Below are 22,504 nucleotides of genomic sequence, written 5' to 3' on the forward strand. Positions count from 1 at the left end.
TTGAAAAAGTGATTTGATTTCTGCTTTTCACTCATGCCATTCCAATAAATTCCTTGAAGGTTATCAAAGGTGTTGCATCAGATTTTGGATTAATCTAAAATCTTTATGCTTTTGTTTTCTTCTTAGAGCACTCATTTAACAGAAGTTTTTGAGTGCTGGCTTTGGGTCTTCCATTGGTTGTAGATGCTTCACTTTGTTGTTTATTCTCCAGCATCTCTCCTCTGCTCTTGCTAGAAGATGTACTCTTATAATAATCAGTAATCAAGTAATAATCAAAGCAATAATCAAAGAAAAACCCACTTATGCTGAATTTGCCAGTGATAGTTACTAATGAGATGCCTTGCTTTTCTGTAACATATCTTTAAGAGGAGATAAGGTGAGCATCTTCCAAAGTTTAGTTCATTTTTTCTGTGTCTGGTAGCTTACCATATAAACATTTAAAAGATCCTTTGGGGCGCCTGGGTGGCTTAGTCGGTTAAGCGTCCGACTTTCGCTTAGGTCATGATCTCACGGTTCGTGGGTTCGAGCCCCGAGTCAGGATCTGTGCTGACTGCCAGCTCAGAGCCTGGAGCCTATTTCAGAGTCTGTATCTCCCTCTCTCTCTGACCCTCCCCTGCTCACGCTGTCTCTCTCTCTCTCTCTCCTAGAAATAAATAAAACATTTAAAAAAAAACATTTAAAAGATCCTTTCTTCTGAAAACTACTTATACTCTCAGCCCCCTCGTGTATAACTCTGATTATGGTGTTTTTCAAAGGAAGGAGGCATGTTTCCTTTATAGCCACTTGGCATATTGTGTTATTTCAATGCTTACCAGAAAATGTGAAAGATGGAAATTACTGAAGGGCTGAATTAGAATTAGGAGAGTGAGAAAAAAAGATGACAATGAGTTCAAGATAATGGAGAAAGGCAAAAACATGACCTGCCAAGTTTTTCCATATGGGGGAAGGAGAGGAAAAGGCAAGATTCAAGGCTGACTCAGAAATTTGTTGACTAAGAGAATGCTGGTGCCTATAACAAAACAAGAAAGAACATCAGGAGGGAGTTGCTGCTTGGCTTCATTTGGAAAAGATGAATGTAAGGTACAAGTAGCAGGGACCAGGAAATCCCTACAAAAAGGGAAATGTAACTTGAACTGGTGCAAGACAAGTTGGAGATTTGCTGGGATTTCACAGATTAGTTTTCCCTCACTCAGCTTTATTGTGCTTCCTTGGAACCTATGTCTCTCCACCTGACATGTTGTAATCTACTTGTTTCTTTGTTGATTCCATTGCTCTAATGTAAGCTGTGTGACATTTACTTTTTACTACTATTCATTACAGTAGCCCAGAACCGAGAAAAGTGTCTTGGTTCATGGAAGACTGTTCTTACCTATAGATCTCTATAGATGTGCTAGGCTATAAGGGAAAAATAAGGCAATCATTGGAGCAGGGAAGATGTTGGTAAAATTCCTAAGTGACAGTCAACTGTTTTTACTCTTTCCTCCTTAAGGCTTTCAATGATAATAAAGAGAAGACCTTTTATAGAAGATCTATAATGCTTTTTGTTGTCTGGGTCCTGTGAGATAAAAGAAACTTTCTGAATACCAATAGGAAGAAGCCACCACTGTAGTTTCTTTGGCCTAGAGGAGCAGAGGGAAAGAGGCTAAGACATCTTAGCATCAAAGTGATTTTGGTGAGAGAGTCATTCACCGATGGCTATCATGGGTAGCAAATGTTGATAATTGGTAGGAAAACATTATTCTCTTTCTGCTCAGTTTACACCATCCTAAACAAAGGTAGACAATGGGGCATAAGGTGACAAAATAAAATAAAAATTGTGGTTGCTTAATCATTGCTTCATTGGAGAGATTGCTTTTGGTCCTCTGAAGATAACTCAGGAAAGTTATCATTTTCTTTGCAATTGTTACATTTTCTTTGCCTTAGTTTTTCCTGTCTGCAAAATGGGTATATTTAGGTCTAATGACCTACGGAGATATGGGGAGGCCCATTATTTAAATTAGCAAAGAGCCATATCTGTTTAATAACTATGATTTAATGACATTAATAATAGTGGAATTTATAAATTACCAAGTAAGAGAAAAATGCTTTTTGAATAAATATTCCTTGCTAAAATATATTCCCTGTTGTGAACTTCTCATTTATTTAAACCTCTTTATCATGAACACTGAATTCAGTAAACCTAAAATTGCCTTTTTAAAATACATGTTGGCAGTGAGGTATTGTAATATAAAATTGTACCTTGGTTATTAATGACAAAGCCCCTAGTCAACATACTCCCTTTTGGAGACAGAGCTAGAAAAGACTGTGAGGAGAAGTTTTAAAAGGCAGATCATAGAAAGCCCAGCCTAAATATTTAGAAGAACTCATTGAAAGACGTTAAAGAATTTGTGTGGGCCTATGAAAATAGAGTGTATATCCATTTTCTCTGCAGGTGAGAATTTCAAGGGTACTTATCTCCAGTTGTACAGAGGAAATTTAAGAGTATTACCAGTCATAGGCCGAATTCAAAAGAGCCAACTTCCTCCCGCACAGACTTCCTTAGGGGCAGCAATTCAGCTTACTGTGTGAGCGTGAGGTGTTTGGTCTGGGCTAAAATCCCTGAGTGGACTCTGAGCTACTCTTTTTATTTCCTGATTAGGGAAATACAGCCCTGGTAGGGGTGCTTTACCTTGTTGTTGCCTTGAAGGTCACTGAAGTAACTTCTACCACAGAGAGCTCCTGACAGGCAAAGCACACACTGAATGCAATGAGACTTATTAACTAAATCACTGCAGATGTAGCACTTGCTAACCTCGTCCAGCAAATGCATTTTCTTATGGTCCTATTTTCATGTTTCTCTTTTCGCTGCATTAGAACCAGATCATCCATATTTTATACTTGGTGACACATTTACATATGCTAAGAAAAGAACGTGAGAAGCAATCACTACAATGTTATCATAGCAGAAGAAATATTTCTTTAGTTAGAAATAGTTTAAGTAACCACTCGAAGCTTTTGGTTTTAAACACTTAATAAAAAAATAAAATATGAGTTCTACTTGACAAACTATTCTGTCTTTTTACTCTTGCCTATATCTGCAGTGAATACAGAAGTGTAGGGGAGATTTGAAGAAACACATGCTGTTTATCTGCCGATGCCAGGATCTTGCTGTCAGATAGTCTTAGAATATTGTTAAGTCACCACTGGATACATCACAGGGAAGAGGGGAAGTGGTGTAAAGATGGAGGGCTCTGAAGTCAGAGCATCATGCCCACCGGCAGGTCACAATTGCTCTGAGCCTTATTTTCTTCTGCCCTAAAGTGGGGATAATGAAACAATTCCAACTTCATAGGGTTATCAACAGAATCAAGTCTCCTATGCAATACTTGGCATGTGTATATTAAGGTACACCATGGATAGATTTGGGACCTCATCTCTTTTTGGAAGGGATTTATGCAAAGAGAACAATATGAATTATGTTTTAAAATGCATATTTAGGCTCTTTACTGAGAAGATGAGAACTCTGTATTAGAATATACAGGAGGATTGTGTGGAATGACATAGGTGTTGAGTCATCAGAAGCTGAGGAGAGCTGAGGTAGGTCTATGGAAACCCTTCAGCCATCATTTAATTGGTGAACTGTAGTCTGGCAAGTTGGTGCCTGACAGGAGCCTGTGTAACCTAATATAGAAAAAAAAAGGGAAGACATTTTTTACTTAAAAACTACACAGAACTGAGTTTTCATATTTCAAATATTTTTTGGAAGTCACTTCATATATTCTATAAAATGACAGAGAGAGGCTGACAGCAGTCTTGTTTGTGGTCTCTGAGGCTTCAGCCTATATGTAGGTAAAAGGCACTATCCAATAGAGTGTGACAGAATGAAGATACTGACAGCTTCTGCATTGGGCAGAGGGGATGAGTTGAATGCTTGGCGGAAAGATTCTTCTGGAGAGGAGAAGCCTTGACTGTGTGTGTCTCAGATTTGGGCAGGGTTGCAAGCAGACAGAAGGATAATTGCCAGCGTAGAGAATTTTTCAGGTTCTAGGAGAAAAATGAAAAGGATTCATGTTTGCTAAGTGTAATTTTCATTGTTTGAGTACTAGGCTTAGGTTCAGAACTTATGTCTAGGTTTGGAGCAGATCCCAAGGAAAGTCAGTGGTGAGGAGTGAAGGTGCCATTGAATAGGAGAGAGCACCCAGCCACCGTTAGGGACTTTCTCCAGCCACGGGCAGCGACCGGGATTAGAAGTGGAGAAAGTGAACCTGAGCCTCATCATGTGTGGCTGTTGAAAATCCACATGTGATGCAAATACAAGCCAGGAAGGAGGGCGGGGCATCACTGCCACGAGTGGTCCTGCACATAGATGAGATGTAGAAGGATCCAAAGAATGAGAAAAACAAAATGTTCCCATAGAGGGAAATTCCTAAATGAGGATGAAGAGAAGTTTTTCTGGGAGGGAGGCAGGGGAACAAGGTAGGAAAAACAACAACAGCAGGAGCCTATAGTCAGAGGAAAAAAATTTAAATTTGTGATTTTGGAGAAACTTCCTTTCTCCACAGTGAAGGTGATCCAAATTAGCCTCTTTGATGAGAGAAATTAAGGGGTAGATGAAGTGAGTGGTAATGAGGGTGGCAAGTGCTGAGAAGGTCAAGAAATTGTAAAGCTCGAGTCAGACAATTATGTATCCAGGCATCCTTAATAATTTCAATAGATGTGGAGGAGCATACAGAATGGGATGAGATCACTAAGCAAACTTCACCTTCAAGGTGCCTGGGCTCACTTTGTGCCGTGCCGTTTGGATGAATCAGATTTAGCCGTCTTTGTTTCTTTCTTCCCCGTTAGACATGCTTTCAATGAGATATGACATGCCTTTCAGTTGAAATTGGAGAGAGCAGTTATTACAAGCTGTAGGTGAGCTAGTTAGACATGACTGGGCATGTCTTCTCAGCTGACATCCAGGATATACTTAGAATGCACAGTCCATTTAAATGCAGTGGTTTTAATTAGAGGGTAGGCACACTTATGTTTTTGTGCATATTTAAGAAAGTAAAAAACCCCACATGCATTCCTTGCCTTATAATCCTTGCTAACGTAATCTTTGCACTGTTTTGCATCCTCCAGAAAGGAGAACCGCCAAACTCTTGAGCCTAAATTAATCATCCTTTTGGACCGACAGTAGCAGTTTCAGGAAAGAGAACGTTCAGTGGTTATTCTAACATTTTTATTGATATTCGCCGAGAGCTGAAACTAGATTTGCTACATCGAGCTCCTTAAAAACACTTAAGATTATTCCTGTGTGAATTACGGTGTACATTGGGTCGATCCGGACTGGAAAAGTAGTCCTCTTTAACCAAGGCATGCCTATTTTTGTTAAATTCTACATATCTCTTTGATATATCCTTTGGATTTCTCCTGACATGTCATTTCCTCAGGGAAGAATTTTCTAGTCTTGGATGAGACACCCCTGGGGGGCCTTCCCATTACCACACCCCTCCCACCCTTGCCTGAATTCTCATTACAAGTGATTGCAGTTCTTCGTGGGAACTGTGTCCCGGACTCTAAGCGCCACAAAGGCAACGGAGGTATCTGCTTGGTTCCCTGCGTCATCCCTGGTGATGGACACACCACCCATTATAGAGTGGTTATTCGATAAATACTCATTGAAAGGATCTATCTTGATTATTGTGGTGCAGTGATGTGGAAAGTACATGTAAATCAGGAGACTTAAGTTCTATTCCCAGTTCTGCCTCTAAATGACTGTTTAACTTCGAGCGAGTCAATTCCAGTGTCTCTTTCCTCAATTGTAAAATGAGGGGATTAAAGTAGGTGACTGTTAATATTGCTCATAGCTCTAGGATTCTGAACACTTCCATATTTCTGGGATTGGTTTACATATCAATGAGAGCAATAAAATATTTAAAATGAGCAAGTCTGCAGAGGTATAGTGCATGGGAAAAATTAGTGCAAAGGAGTTATTTCTCTCTGACTGTTACTACCATTATGCACTGATTTTACGAGGCAAGTTTTCAGGGAGTTGAGCTGCTGAGTAGTATATGTATACACTGTAGAGTATATGTAGTATATGTATATTTTATATTTACATATTTACACACACACACACACACACACACACACACACACACATGGCATTTGGAACCTGATGCATTAGAATTCTCAACTGGAAAACAGGGTGATGGAAAAACAAGGTGGGAGCTGGAAGAGGAGAATAGGATTGGCAGGTTTGGACCCAACAGAAAGCCGGTCCCCTCATTCAATTCACCTCAGTGAGGAAGGTGTATGGATGTTACTATGTGCTTCCCTTTGCCTTTCTGCTCTTGGGAATTCCTTAACATCAGCTTCATTAGTTACAAAGGCAGCAATCCATATCCAATTTTCTTTTTGTGTCGGGATTGTTCATGTATAAACTAGGCTCCTTTGTTGGAAACATTTGCAATTAATCCCACAAACAAACAAACAAAAAATGCAAATCTTGCACTGCCTGCCCCAGCCAACCCCACCGACTCTGAGCCTGACCACCATCTATAATACACAAAAATGAATTGAAATTCCCACTTTGGGCCTAACCTAATTTTCAAGTGATAATAGGCATGGATTCCCAGAAGCACTCTATGCCTCCTGATAGCAACTTCCTAATTTCCTTTCCTGGTAAATGTTTTAAATAAGATTTTAGCACCAAAGGAAATTAACCTTTAAATTAATTGTAATTATGAAATGCCATCACTGATTTTTGTCTTCAGTCTAATTACTTTCTATTATTTAAACAAACCTCACCTCCTGTGAGCTTTAAGTTTGTTTCTCCTTCACTCCCTGCCACACAATGCCAACCAATCCTGGCAGAGGTGTCCCTGAGTCTCTGCAGCTAGAGCAGCCTCATTTAAATGTCACGCAGGATTGAGGGTTCGCCCTCTGCTCCCTAATTGACAAGGCGCTCTTTCAGAAGTAGAGTAGGGCTGCTCTGCTCAGATGTTTTCGTTCTGCATACCTGGTGGCCGTCCTCAGAGACGCGATGCTTTTTATCCTCCTGCTGTTAAGAGAGAGATCCTAAGCCCAGCCTTCTGTCTCTATTAGAAGCCACTTCCGAAACTAAAGCACAACTGGTCATACTGAAGTGGGCACCTGCCAGCATCATTTATCAAAAGACGAACTTTGAATGTGGAGCCTTCTTTCCCAGCACGCCTCAGCTTTGGAGGGCTCTTAGAGCTCAGTTTCCTGTGCAGGCTCTTTGTCTTGTTCTCATTTGTTCTTTCGAGATGAGGCTGTGGGATCCCAGGAACTTTATTTTGTGAGTGTGTCTATCTACACTGTGGTGCTAAAAGCATGCTATTTTCCTGCCACTTAGCTGCCTTCTTTGTCATGTCATTATCAATGCGAGTACAGAGAGGTGGTGAGGAAGAAGTATGGAATACCCATTACAGGTGGTCTGTGTACTGCACAGAATTGGAAGATGAAGCAGAATAATCAAAATGGAAGATTTTTCTTTTAATCATTTCTGTAAATGTCACCACTTCCCCTTCCACTCACACTCCCGGGCTTTCTTTTCTATTGAGACTGATTAAAACAACCTGGAGAGCATTAGAAAGCTTCAGTTCTCCAAGCCAGAAATATTTTCTGTGTAAAATGCATCCTTTACTACACCCCAATAAAATGTCCGCCTTTTTGTTGGACTGAATACTGTCACCTCAACATTATTCTTCAGAAACAAGGTCCTGATTTTTCTGAATCAACAGAGGGGTAGGGGATCAATCAATTTCCTTCCCCAGTATTTTTGACGTAGGGACATGAAATTTATTTAAAGATGATTATAGCGTGTGTAGGTGTGTATGAGGGTGTGTGGATGCGAGTGTGTGTACATACGTGTGTGCCTAAGTGGAAAGCAGTATAGTATAATGGGCAAGGCACTGTGAAAAAAAGAGAAAATAAGAAGTGATTGTTGAGGAATCAGATTCAACTTTATCTGAATATCCAATTTTTAAAATAATTTAAAAAGTTAAAAAGAAAGCTCATATATTTTCCCTTCAATGACCACAAGAGGGAGTAATTTAACAGTAGGCTGAAAAGAGAGACCAGTCCTAGTTAATGGGCAAGACAATGTAAAAACTGTGTATTTCTCTGTTAGGGGATGCTGTTGCCTCTGATAGAAACTTGCATGGGATTGACAGGAGGCATATGTCTATGCAGGCATTTGTTTCAGGTGTTGATCATTTATTCAGTCTTTTATTTTTATATATGGCTCCGCCCCACTCTGATATTTGCTTAGAAAATGACAAAAGTACTTTATTATATTTGATTACCCATTTACCTAGAATAAGATATAACATATCCTTACTAGTTTCCAAATAGTCTAAGAAATGTTTGTTTAGAGCTGATTGATTCATTCATTTATTTCCCAGATAATTATTGAGTCCTCCTCCAGGCTGGGGATTGCTAGATGCTGAGGGTACAGCAGTGGTCAAGACAGGTATGGTCCCTGAGGACAATGGCTAATATTCTCTTATCCTGAAAGAGTCAATATGTGCTATATTGGTGTCAGAAGTTCATGACTAAGCTCAGTGACCTTGGGCAAGTCATTTAATCTTTATGGGTCTACAAAATTAAGCTGTTGAAATAAAGCAGTAGAGAGTAGTTTTCGATCATTTTCAAGCCTGTTGTATTCTTAGTTCAAAAGAAATCTTAAGCAGAATCGAAAGTTGTAAAATTAAGTCGAGGTAGAGCTCTTGTGTTTTTTTTGGGGGGGTGTGTGGTTGAGGAAGAAGCAAAGACAGAAGATACCTCTTACCCTGGCCTCACTACAATTCTGTAAAGCATAACTAGAGATTAGTAGCATTCAAAATCTGGGGCTCCAGGTTTTAATAATATCTGATTCTGTTCAGAGAAAGGAAAGAAATGGCAAGTTTGGATTTTATAAGAGACTAGTAGATGTGGACAAGATTATTTCATTAAGTCACCTTGAAAATCACAAAACAAATGTTTTAAGGAGATGATAAAGCAATACCATGTTAACAATAGATTATTATTTCATTTGATTGCTTGAGTGTGATACTCCAGAGTAAAACAGATACAGCATTCTCATAACTCTGTCAACGTGATGCCCAAGAACCTGGCACCTTTTTTGAACTGCTAATTGCCTACCCCTTAGGTTATGTTTGAAGAGTGATGTGTAATAACAAGAAAGAAAGCTTAGATTACCAACTACTGTGTAGTATGACCCTAACAACCAGATAGAAAGAATGATGGATAGATAGATGGGTAGATGGATGGATGAATAGATAGATAGATGATAGATAGATAGATAGATAGATAGATAGATAGATAGATAGATAAGGAGGGAAGGCAGGCAGGCAGGCAGGCAGGAAGTAAGGAAGTATAGAAAGAAACAAGAAAGGAAAGAAGGAAGGAAGGAAGGAAGGAAGGAAGGAAGGAAGGAAGGAAGGAAGGAAAGAAGGAAGGAAGGAAGAGGGAAAAAGAAAGACTAGGAGCCACATGATATGCAGAAATGTTAACTGAGAAACAGATTTCAGAACTGTGGGGTCATTCTAATTTTCTTTTTGTTGTTATTGTTGTGTGTTTGTATTTTCTATACATTCTGCAGTAAACTTACATTTCTTTATAAACAGGAAGAAACAAATATTTTTAAAGGGGTGGTGCTCCTGCCTGCTGCCACCTGTACCTCCCCCGAAGGTGGGAGTGTGTGTGATTGTGTTCAAAGATTTGCCTTCAAACTCAATGATCCTGACAAACTGGAAAAATGATCAAAACATACAGAATGGAGTTCAATACACAGAAGTGTAGGCCAGCAGCCTTTAGAAGAAAAATCAAACAAAAATAACAGAAAATTATTAGCTTCAGAGAAGTGAATAATTTCCTGTGGTTTGCTTTTCAAATGAACGTTTCTATAAATCGATTGTGACTTTTATCCCAAGGCCGCTTGAATTCAGGACAGGTTTTTATGCATTTCTGCTTGGTTGGTGGGTTTGTGCTGGTGTGTGTCTATAAGTTTAAACATCTAGCATTCATTTTTCAATATTTTTTTCAAAATAAGTCCCTTTAGGATATTATATTTTGATGACATTCTGTATTGTTCTAGAGATAATTTGAATATTTAATAACACTTGCAAAGATACAAATCCCCTTTAGAAAGATATTGATTACTTAAGAGACATGGATCCATTTTCTAGAGGACCCACTGTTTTTAGTTTATTAATTAAAAGATTTATTAAAAAAACATAATACAAATTGAGAAATCATGTGATTATTTTCTGATTGGTGATATTTTCCACGGCTGTGTGTCTTCCTTTTAATTGTCACATCGAACGTGCTAAGGTGGCAGAGAGAGAAGTTTTTCCTTCTATCACTGTAAGTGGCCATCCATCGGTGGTGCAGAAGATCTCAGGATTCAGTGAGAGAAGAGCCACATATATAATAAAAGACATGCCAGACCGAGAATCTGGGAACATTTCATCTCTTTCACAGAACGTTGTAAAAGAGAACAAGTAGAGGAGAATAGAAAGGAGCGGAGGTCATAAGGAAAACTCAGCATGGCTGGCAACAGATGACACAGGAAAGAGCCTTGCCACAAAGACAGCTCAGCAAGGGTCGCTCGCTTTCCTGGAGAAAGCTTCTCCTCCGAAGAAACAGCACTGCCTTTTCATGAACAAATTCATAAAAGTGCATTGCAGTGGTTGCGTCCCTCGAATAGGGCTCATGTGTCAAGGCGCATCCCTCCTCCGGAGCCGGCTCCCAGCTTTGTTCCCGGCCAGGAGCTACTCATCTGAAGGCAGATCGCCCCCCCAGGGCTGGACGCGCTGCCCGGGAACTCCTAAGAGAGCGTGGAGCCCGGGCGCTGGGAAGTGTGGTTTACAGCCTGGAGATGGGCCAGGGAGTCACTGCTCGCCCCCAATCTCTGCCCCATAGGGGTTGTCAAACGTCCAGGAGCCACATGGTGAGTGCGCCCCCGGAGCGGAAGAGGGGCATGCGTGTATTTGGATATAGAACGTTACAAACTGAAGTTCCCCCAAATTTATGTTAAAGGCCTAACCTCTAATATGATTGTATTTGGAGAATTAAAGAGGCAGTTAATTTTAAATGAAGTCATAAGGATGGGACCCTAATCCAACAGGGCGGGTGTCCTTTCAAGAAAAGGAAGAGACGCCAGGGGCGAGTAGCACACAGAGGACAAAGTGAGAAGTCAGCTGTCTGCAGGCAACGGAAGAGACTTCGGTTGAAACCAAACCTGCCAGTGCTTTGATCTTGGACGTCTAGCCTCTAGGACCGTGAGAAAGCAAATGTCTGCGTTTCAGCCGCTCAGGATGCGATATTTTGTGATTGTGGCCCTAGGTGACTACTACATGGGGGCAGGAGTGTCCGCATCTTCCTGCTGCTCTGAGGAAGCCACTCTGCTCCCAGGGCTGTCGACTCCTGGTCGGCACAGCAGATGGCAGTGGTGTCCTGTGAGTTTGCACACTCAGCAAGCCTGTCAGCCTGTGCCTCTGGCTTAGATAACTAAAGGGTCCCAGCCGTAAACTTCAAGGTCCAGGCTTTTTCATTGGAAAATTTAAAAAAAAAACAAAAAACTTTGCATTAAAGTATATCTCTATCTATCTATCATCTATCTATCTATCAACCAATCTATCTATCAAGCTGGGTTTCACAAAAGTAAATCAGATACTGTTTAAAAGAAGAAATAAGGGGAAAAATCTCAGGCATTCAGTGTGCCTACAGTCTGTCTCCAGTTCAATGATGACTTATTGCTATTTTATGGGGTGAAGTGGGAGAGTTTGCTTCTGGAGACTGAACCCTTTCCATTGTTTCCCTGGAGGCTTCTGCTGTTGCAGCTCCCTGGCTACACTTGCTGTCACGGCCTGAAATAGTAACACTGAGCATATAGCTGGTCAGCTGTATATTGACATCAAGAACACCTTAATTTTCCAGTTGCCAAAATTGGGCCCTTATCCCTACTGCCCATTTTCTGCCCAGTTACAGAACTACACCTATCCTCTGTTCTTCCCACGGTTCTTAGGAATGAAAACTTACCTAATTTGGCAGGCACGTGGCTAGCACACCCTCCTGCTCCTGTACTGCTATCAGAATGCTTCACTGCAGACCCAGAGCAGGTATGAACAGACACTTCCCGAGACCCCTTCCTTGTTTACATATACATTAAACTTCTCCCATAATTCAGGCCTTACCTTCTGAGAGCATTTTTTTTTCACCAAGCCAGGATGCCTTTAAAGGATCAAAATAATTTTCTCTATAATATGGTTACCAAAAATTAGAAATTTCAGATCTTATTTACTCGAGAGCATTGGAAGTCATGTGTTCTAGGCCGTGTCTGTAGGTGAGCATTAGACAGATGATGAAGACAAGGATAATACAAGGGAAATATCAATCCAGAGCATTGTACTCCAAACACTCATCATTTACCCCATGTCTAAATGATTGTAATAAATAAACCTAACTGGATGCAGAACTGACCCAAATGAGCATCTTCTCCGGGATTGTTAGTAGTGCCATGAATGTCTAAGGTAAGCATCAGTCTATGTGGATATACAAATAAACAAGTAGCTCTTATCTAACCCACTGAACAAAAAGACTAAAACTGGAAAACTTGTTTAGGAGAAGCCTGCTTGTGATTTGTATTAATAAATCACAAGGGAGATAAGTTGTTATGGTCAAAATATGCATAATGATATAAGCATTATTTGGGGGAGCTTATTTTTTTTTGTAAAATAGATTATTAGATGCTTAAAAGAGAAACCTGACCTTCCCAAAGATATCTGTGACTTCATATCCTCTTGGATTTACATAGCTTTGGCCAAAGCTTGACACAGGTTGGAATTCCCTAAACTGAGTCCTTCAGAATTCCAATTCTCTGGGATATTCATATTTCTTATGAAAAAGGGCTGTGTGTTCAAATGTTCTGGATACTAACTATTCTTTTAATTTCTGTAAGTTGTTGCATTAACATCTATCTACAAAATGACCACAGACTGATCTTAAGTAAACCCTAGCTCATCTAAATCATCTGGAGACTTTAGGTACTCCCAGACCATATTTTCTAGTAGTCATAGTGAACACAGATTCAAATTTAGCCAGCCAATCCTAAAACCATTTACCCTACCTTGCTCATTCCTTTTCAAGGAAACCACAATAAAGGTGCTTGGCCAACAGTTTTGCTCTCTCTCTCTCTGGTCCATAAACCTTCCCAGTGGCCTTATATGGTGTGCTGTGTTCTCCTTGGGGAACTAAGGCATAATAGATCAATAGAAATCTTTCTGGTTTTCCTCTTTTTTAAGATTTTAAAAAAGTTTATTTCTGTGTGTGTGTGTGTGTGTGTGTGAGAGAGAGAGAGAGAGAGAGAGAGAGAGAGAATCCCAAGTAGGCTCCATCTTGTCAGCGCAGAGCTCAATATAAGGCTTGACCTCATGAACTGTGAGATCATGGCGTGAACTGAAATCAAGAGTCAGATGCTCAAACAACCAAGCCATCCAAGTGCCCCTCTAGTTTTTCTCTTTTTATTATTATTTTTTTATTAATTTTTTTTTAACATTTTATTTTATTTTTTGAGACACAGAGAGAGACAAGGTACAGGCAGGAGACGGGCAGAGACAGAGAGACGAAGATACAGAATCCAAAGCAGACTCCAGGCTCTGAGCTGTCAGCACAGAGCCTGATGCAGGGCTCGAACCCATGATGCAAGATCATGACGTGGGCTGAGGTCGGACGCTTAACTGACTGAGCCACCCAGGTGTCCCTAGTTTTTCTTTTTTATTTGCATCTGGCCTCAACCAACATTGTATGGTTAAAACAAAATTGTGGGTTAGGAAAAATCAAACACACTTTACTGGAAAACCCTTAGAGATGTTAATATGTAACTGTGCATCCTAAATTTTTTAGTGTCAAACTTACTTGGCTTTGGAATCTTTTCTGAGCAATATATTTTATGGAACTAACATTTCTGGGATCCCCTTTGGGAAGCACTCTTTCTAGAGAGATACTGATTATCTGTCTAGGAGATTTGGTGTGACAGTATTTTCTACAGATAAAATTGCACTGACATCATTGAGAAATGAAATCAAACATATATAGTGTAAGGAAATCTCAATTCCCATATGAAATTTGGACTCTCCCTTCACCAAGGTTTTGGCACAAAGACACTGAATGTTAATATTTGAATGAACTCACATTCAACTACTCATAGGTTGTGGAGTCCATATATTTTAAAATCCATATATCTATCATTCTTTCTAATCTTTGAATAAATCTCTCATGCATAAGACAAGTGCTTACAAGGTATCTTTTCTTGTGCATTCATTGGGCACCTCAGTTTCAATCTGTCTAAACAGGAACAATGGTCACATCCCTATTCTACTTTCCTCAAATGATATTTCCATTTAGCCATTCACTTGTACCAGAAACCCAGGAATTTATCAGGCCTTCTCTTATACAGTACCCATCCACTGCCCATGAATCACTACCATTTTGCGGGTCTGTTTTCACATCTATCCTCTCCATCTCCAATACAGAGATGTCCAGACACTCTTCATCTCCTATCTCATTTTCATGATGTCCTAACTAGTCTTCCTTTTCCTAATCTTGCCCTCCACCAAAGTCTTTTCCTTCATACTGATATGAATGTGATTTTTCTAAAGTACATTTCTGATTATATTATTGTTTTTTCATAAACTACCTAAACTGCCAACTGATTTGCCATCAGGCTATACAAAATAAAGTCCAAACTCCTTACTCTGTTATAACCATTTGTCCACTGACTCATTCATACTCGCTTTTCTAATATTCTCTGGAAATACAGATACAATTCAGTCATATTAGGCTGGCTGCTCTGTCTCCAATATGGCAAGCTGTTTATATGCTATGGTGCTTTTTCATCTTTTGCCTGGGATCACTTTACTCTCACATCAGCTACTGAATAAATATCTATGTATCTTTCAAGCCACGCTCGAGGGTATCTTTCTCTATGAAATCTTACCTGGTCCCTTTCATATTTCCCCACAACATGCACTACAGAATTTTATTATACTTACATGTTTGTTTTTCCCAACTAGATGGTGACTTACTAGAGGTAAAAGCTTGTGTATTAGTAATCTTAAAATCTCCAAAGCATGATATAGCACTTGATTCATTGAGGAATGTTATACAAATGCTTTTTTTAGTGAAAGGCCCATTATTTCTTTTAACACACAAATTAACAAACTATGTACTATGTATTCCTGATTTTATACCAAGTATTAGTGTGATTGAAAAAGTGTTTCCTCTAAATTAATTACCTGATACTGCTTCCTCCTTTCTAGTATGACTGAAAAGTGAAGAAGAAACACATGTTTCTCTTTGGAATTTTCCTCAAATTATCCTATAACAGAGCAGTGGATCTGATCTTTTCCATCTTGAAATCCCAATCATTATGAATATTTTTGGAAATGGAAAAAAATATCCCCAACCTTGATTTTTTCTTCAGAGTAAATATGGCTGCATAGGCAAGTATCCATGATAGTACCAAGAGAATAGAATATTTTTCCAGTACTCTTATTTCATGACCTTAAGGGGCAAGGAGGGAGTGAAACCTTCCATCTGGCATGTTTAGAAAAGCAAAACACAATGAAGCCACTTAGAGGCTTGTAAGATGGTACCAGGTCTAATCTCTAGATCAATCAGTAGGACTCAATGCTGGGGCTCTGACAGAGAGGTATAGCCATTTGGATCAAATTGTAGGAGCAAAAAGGAAATATGAACATTTGGTTTCCTGAAGACACATTTCTTAAATTAATCTGAAGTCAGTTCTTTAAAAGTTTAGGAACTATTCCAAATTGTTGATTTTTGGGACTTTTAGTCCCAATCAGTCAGGTAAAACTGATTAGTTATCAATAGAAATACAAAACAGTCAAATTAGCCACACTTAAAAATCATTCCTGTCTTCAATTTCCCCTCTTTATTCTCTACTAGAATTGTTACAAGAGAAATACATCTTTAAAAATGCCTTTAGTGAAATGAAAGAATATTTTTGAAATGTTTTCAAAATGGGTGTTTCTCCATTTTTTTCAATATGCTGGATATTTTTATGAAAAAACTTTATCCCAATGGATACAAAAGGCTTATTCCCTGTTCCAATGACGTGTTGGAGGATATTGTTTGAAAAGTAAAAAGGCTAGGTAGGAGGCAGTAAAGGAGATGCTTTGAACTTGAAAGAAACAGAATAGAGCTTTAATACTTACAGCTGTCCTCTTCTTCAGTTATACATTTCACAACATAACAGGCGTAGATGAACCCTGCCAGCTGAAACAAAACAAAGATGCTTTAGACAGGAGGCAAAGGCAATGGTACTGGATCTCACTGGGGGAGTGGCTTACAGGCAGGCAGTGTATGACTAGAGTCAGTGTTCCAAAATGACGGTTTCTCATACTGAACCTTGACTTCAAGTGATGTCTATTTTCCTTATATGTAAATATATTGCTCTCTTTTTCCTTGAACTGCATTTATGTGTAAGATTTGTTCATTGCCAGGCAATCTAAAACAAGTTATTTCAGGTGCAGGGAAAAAATGTGGTCATTTATTAATGGAATAACATTTGCTTTTGTGCCAGTCAACTTCTAATTTACTTTCATTAGCCAAGAGCCTTAGATTCTAAAATTGGACTCTCACCGACTAACAGTAAAATGTTTTCAGGGAAAAATATTCAGATTTGGTGGCATGTTGCATTGACACTTTGTAAGGAAGAAAAACTCTTATTGAGGCATGTAACAGGGACCAGGGCATACAGAACACAAGCAGGATGACATGTTACACGGAAGTGATGGGGTGGACACCTGTAGGTAAGAAATGTCATGATGCATTGAATTTAGGATGGCACAAATCACATCATGCTTTCTTAAGCATATTGCAAAAAGATCCCTATGGCCAGAGAAGTTTTGGCTCACTGATACTGTTAAGAGGCACCTCAAAGTTCTTTGATGCCTATCCCCTCAGCTTCAGTGGTTTTGTATTCCTTCATATCAGTAGAATACTTATTTAGTGAAATTATGAATGGTTAAAGTATGCAAAGCTAATATAATTTCCTGAGAGTGGAATTCCGCCTGCTCCCCTGAAAATCCTGTATGGGGGACTCCTGAAAGGATGGAACAGTGATGAAGATTATGCTCAATGACATTTCAGAAAGCCATTCATCTATCTGAGAACCGACCATATATGATAATATTTAGCATGGGGAAGGGAACATCAGGAAAGGCTGTAGTCTCCCATCAGGAAGCTAAGGTACAGGGCAAAAAGGAGCTGCTGTGAGAAGCCTAATGAAGCTGTTTTTCATTAGCTGACAGTGATCTTTCTGGAACATGTGAGTGGAACACTTTAAGTCAGAGGGTATGCTGATAGTTATTTAATGAGCACAGTTTATCTGGAGACAAAGAAGGGTCCAGATAAAAGAGAGACTTTAGAAAATCTCTAATTTGGATTTGAGAGAGAAAAGCATATTTTGGCAGATTCTAGGTCTCTTCCAAAGTGAACTAGCATGGAATAAGACAGTGGTTATCCTGGTATACAAGTAGTAAACTCATTTGGGGGAGGAATGGGGGAGGAAGAAGATCCTTGCAACATACTCTTCAACAGCTTTTGTTTTCAAATCCTGGATGAGAGGGAATGAATGTGTATCCCTTGTCTTCCTGGTCTCACATGTCGTATCTGAACCACTATACATCATGGAGAGCTACAGAAGAATACCACTAATATATTAGCAGTCGTTTTCTTTTCTTTTCATTTTTTAAAAGCATATCTTAGAAAAATCACTGGGGCACCTGCGTGGCCCAGTCAGTTGAACATCTGACTCTTGACCTCAGCTCAGGACATGATCTCATGTTTGGTGAGATTGAGCCCCCAGTCACACTCCGTGCTGACAGTGTGAAACCTGCCTGGGATTCTCTCTCTCTCCTCTCTCTCTTTGCCCCTCCCCCCTCTCAAAATAGATAAATAAACTTTAAAAAAAGGAAAATCATCAAATCAGCATTTTTCTCTTTAAATGATATGTTGTAATGGGCAATAAAATAGTGGTAGTAAGAACTCATTCCTTATATAATAGAATCATCAGGATCGTTGTTTTTATAGGGTTATTTTTAGAGTTTAGGGCAGTATTAAGAAAGGCTTTAGCATAGATTTTGATTTGACCAAACAAAATCACATAGTGATTTGAACATTTTTGTGAGTACAGAAAAAAATTAGACTTTACTAACATTTCTTAATCTTTCATCGGACAGGATCCATGAAAATGGTCCACTCATTGAGTGAGCCAGTCCCACCGGTACTCTGTCACTACTACTTGGATCTGACTGTGTCTAGTTGAAAAGGTTATGGGTTTGGTTAAATCCCCTTGGTACTGTCTATATAGCTCCTTCCTTTCCTCCACAGGGAGCCTTTACCATCCTTGGCTAAATGCTATCCATTTATCATTAGTTTATCTCCTCTTTTCAGTTTCAAATACTTACTACTTGAATTATCTATCTGTAAAGCAACTTTTTCCTAGTCACAAACTTTTCTTTTGATCTTCACTCATCATTTATTACTTCTGAATGAAAATCTAGGTAAGGAGCATTGATAAATTCTGAGATTCAGGGCCAATAAATTTAAACTTCTCATTAAAGTGTCACTAGATTCTAGATTATTAACTGTACTGCTCTCCCAGAATGCAGCCAAGGCCCTGTATTCTGCTTACCAGTGATCTTTTAATTGTATTCAGTTGCATTCTTTAACTATCAGGGGAGCTTCTTTCATATAAAAGTAAATCCTGCTGCATTTCATTACAAAAGCTTGCTGATTAAGAGAACTTTAGCTTTTTAAATTGGTCACCTCTAAATACAAATGGAAATTAACTCTCTCCAAATTAATCAAGATTCATAAGCCTCTGTTATCTTCCAGTTTTTCTTATACCATGTAAATTTATAATTTAATTCTTACTCCATAGCAATTTAAAAAATTTGCCTACAGAAAGGGGCTTCAAATCATTTGTAACTCCAAATGCTTTCTATCATGTGCAACACCTACAATTGCTATGTGGGTTACAAAGACAAACTAAGCTAGAATTTCTCAACCTTGGCACCATTGACATTCAGGCTGGGAAATACTTTTTTGTAGGGTCTGTTGTGAATTATAGGATACTTCTCCAGAAATATTCTACGATCAATCCACTTGACAACTGAGACAATCAAAAATGTCTGCAGGCATTGCCATATATCCCTTAAAGGAGAAAATTGCCCCAAGTTAGAGCCACTTGTAAGATACATTCTTATCCTCAAGGAATTTGCAATCTTGTAGCTGGGATCCATATACAATTGAAATGTGAGGTAGATTAAAATGAGGAAGGAAGAAAATTGAATGTCTACTAGGTGACAAACAGTAAATTGTGTATTTTCATGGATTAGCTCATTAATCCCCATGACCACCCTTGGAAGAATATGAATTTTCATAGAGGAGAGGGAAAATGGGCCTTACTCTCCCAGAGTATGTTCACAAAGTGGGAGGGGTATGGGCTGTGTTTGGAGAAAAGCCTATAGTTCCATTTAAGAATTTGGGGACCCCACACCAGAGCAACAGAAATACAAGCAGTGAAAGCAGATTAGGGCTATGATCAGAGGGCTTTGGGTATGTATCAAATTGTAAATCTAACTATGTCATTTAAACACAATACACATAAGAAGTGCATCATCTTCTACTGCAAAAGTAGAAAATTTTTCATGGAATACAAATCCTTTCTGATGTGATCCTTAGCTGCCCTTCTAACCTCATTTATCACCACTCCTAGTTTTGGAATTGAGGCCAATAGTAAGCTGTTGGTAGTCTGGTGACCTGTATGAGGTGGTTTCATTCTGTTAACTCATTAGCCCATTTTGCCAAAAAAGCATGTGCATACCCCTCTCCTCCCATCCACGCTCACTCTTGTACCTCTGAGTAAATCTAACTCATCTTTTAAGATTAAATAAAAATGTGGTGTCCCCCAAGAACTGACAATCTGTCCCCAGCATAGGTTGCAGGTTGACACTTTGGAAATAAAGCTTAAGTGACAGGAGGGTTCAGAGAGAGAATAATGAGGGAAAAGGTGAGGACATCTTCCCAGCAGGATTCAGGAAAACTCTGGGAAGATGTAGATTATGTTCAGGGAGGAGCAAAGGGCTCCATTCAGAGGAATTAGGGCAATGAGAAGGGAATAATGGTGCCCAAATCAGAACAATGACTAACGTTGCCAAAGTAGATCTGAGTACATGGAATTAAAATAAAATTATTTTGTTTTTTTCTTTACTTAAAGATAACTAGAATAATAATGAAAGATACTTGTGATATATACTAGGCAAACATACAATTATCCATTTATATAAAGGAAAACAAAACAAAATATTCCAGTTGTTTTAGTCTTTGGCATTCAAAGCAGGGCTAAGCCAAAATCTTTTTAGTTTTATTCATCTTTTCACCTTGATACATCTAATATGATTTGTTCACTTCTAATTCACCTGATAGGGAATTCATATCATCTTGATATCATTACTGGCTGAAAGGAAATGATATTTTCTCTCTATAACTAATCAGATTAAAATTCTTTTTTGTATCTATAAACCAAATTATGATTGCATGTCCCAGAAATTCACTTAGAAGCTAATAGATAAGAGGAAACCAAAGCCTTTTGGTAAGTACTTAAAAAGATTCAATTGTAGTAACTGAAAATGTAACAACCTTAGTGTTTAAAATACAATCTTTTGGATTTCTCTTTCCAGGAAGTTGGAGTACACATCGTTGTCTCTAACCCTAATCTCACTAAGTACAATTAAAAAAAAACAACAAGACATTTTATTTATAACACACATAGGAAGATTCTGAAAAGTGGAAAGAATGTAGACTGGCTACGAATCTTGAGACCCAAGGAAAAACATGGGAATGAGGTCCCTATTTTTCTTTCATCTCATATATACCAGATCTGGAGTTAAAGAAGCTCACAACTCATAAATGCCAACAAGCACAGATCAAAAAACCCCAATAAAAGCTTATTTCTCTAGCAAAAGGAACAGGAAAAAGATAGCTTAGTAGGACATAGTTTTAAGACAATAATAGCTCTTCTTTGGCCAACACCACAGAAAAAACTATAGTCCCACTGTCCAACCACAGCAGCAAAAGTGGGGGGGTCAAGGCTCCTCCCATCACCATGCTGTACTGTCTGAGAAATCAGGCAGAAAACCTGGACTTGCCTTTTTGTCAGAAAGGAGAAGACCCTTTCCTTAGTGTCAGGCAGAGATCACAGGAAGACTCTAGACTTCTAGCCTCACTCTGTAGTAAGGAGGCACATCTCAGGTGGTGTAGGGGAGATCTAGTGGAGAATTGAGATTTTTTCTAATGCCCAGCAAGAAATGAGGGCAATCCTCTCTCCCCATGGTGTCAGACAAAGTCACCTGGGAGCAGTAACAAGGTACTGCTACCCCTCCCAGCCTTGGAGATATCAGTGAAGGCCAAGTGGGGGGTAGGAGTTTCCACTACCTCCCAGCCTTAATGAGAAGCCCTTCCTTTCTTTGGTTTCAAAGGAAGCTGAATGTGGAGCCTGGACTTCTATGCTACTTCAAAGTGATGAGTGTTATCTCTCTTTCCCCTGCCAAAGTGGTTTCAGAAGAAGCCAGCTAAAACAGGAGGTTTAAGAAAGATCTAGAGTCTCATAATATAATACCCTAAGTGCCCATATTTCAATATAAAAGTACTCAACATGCTAATAAGGAAGATATCAAACTTAATGAAAAAAGGCAATCAGTGGCAGTTAACACAGAGCTGGATGATAGAGATGTTAGAATTATCTGTCTGACAACTATTTTAAAGTAGTTCTCATAAAAATGCTTCAATAAGCAATTATGAACACATCTGAAATAAATTTTAGAAATAGTCTCAACAAAGAAATGGAAGAACCAGATTGGAAATTTAGAGCTAAAAAATACAACAACAACAACAACAACAATATAATAGAACTGAACTACAAAATGAAGAAGACAGGAAAGAATCCATGAACTTGAATCCATAGAATAATATAAATTATCCAATGTAGACAAAAGAGAAAAAAAGTAGATTGGAAAAAATGAGGGGCACCTGGGTGGCTCAGTTGGTTAAGCATCTGACTTTGCCGCAGGTCATGATCTCAGGGCTCGAGCCCTGTGTTGGGCTCTGTGCTGACAACTCAGAACCTGGATCCTGCTTCAGATTCTGTGTCTCCCTCACTCTCAGCCCCTCTCCTCCTTGTGTTCTATCTCTCTCTCTCAAAAATAAATAAACATTAAAAATGTAAAAAAAAAAAAAAAAAAAGAAAAGGAAAAGAGAAAAATGAACAGAGAGCCTCAGGAACCCTTGAGACTATAATAAAACAGCTAACCTTTGTGCCATGGGTGTCCTGAAATGGAAAGAGCAGTACTGAAGAAGTATTTAGGATAACTTCCTACATTTGACGAATGATGTGAAATTACATATTCAAGAAGCTGAATGAAGC

General features: G+C 39.0%; 1 protein-coding gene across 2 annotated transcripts in view; it reads right to left on the reverse strand.

The window, feature by feature from the left end:
• NKAIN2 (sodium/potassium transporting ATPase interacting 2) overlaps nucleotides 1-22,504 on the reverse strand; it is a 981,342-nt gene that overhangs the window by 11,470 nt on the left and 947,368 nt on the right. For both annotated transcript variants that reach the window (XM_039256203.1, XM_039256204.1), the window contains exon 5: nucleotides 16,230-16,290. In XM_039256203.1, coding sequence (XP_039112134.1) covers nucleotides 16,230-16,290 — 61 coding nt within the window. The remainder of the gene's footprint in view (nucleotides 1-16,229; nucleotides 16,291-22,504) is intronic.

This window comes from Hyaena hyaena, unplaced genomic scaffold (genome assembly GCF_003009895.1).
Source record: "Hyaena hyaena isolate Hyena2069 unplaced genomic scaffold, ASM300989v1 scaffold_561, whole genome shotgun sequence".
NCBI lineage: Eukaryota > Metazoa > Chordata > Mammalia > Carnivora > Hyaenidae > Hyaena > Hyaena hyaena.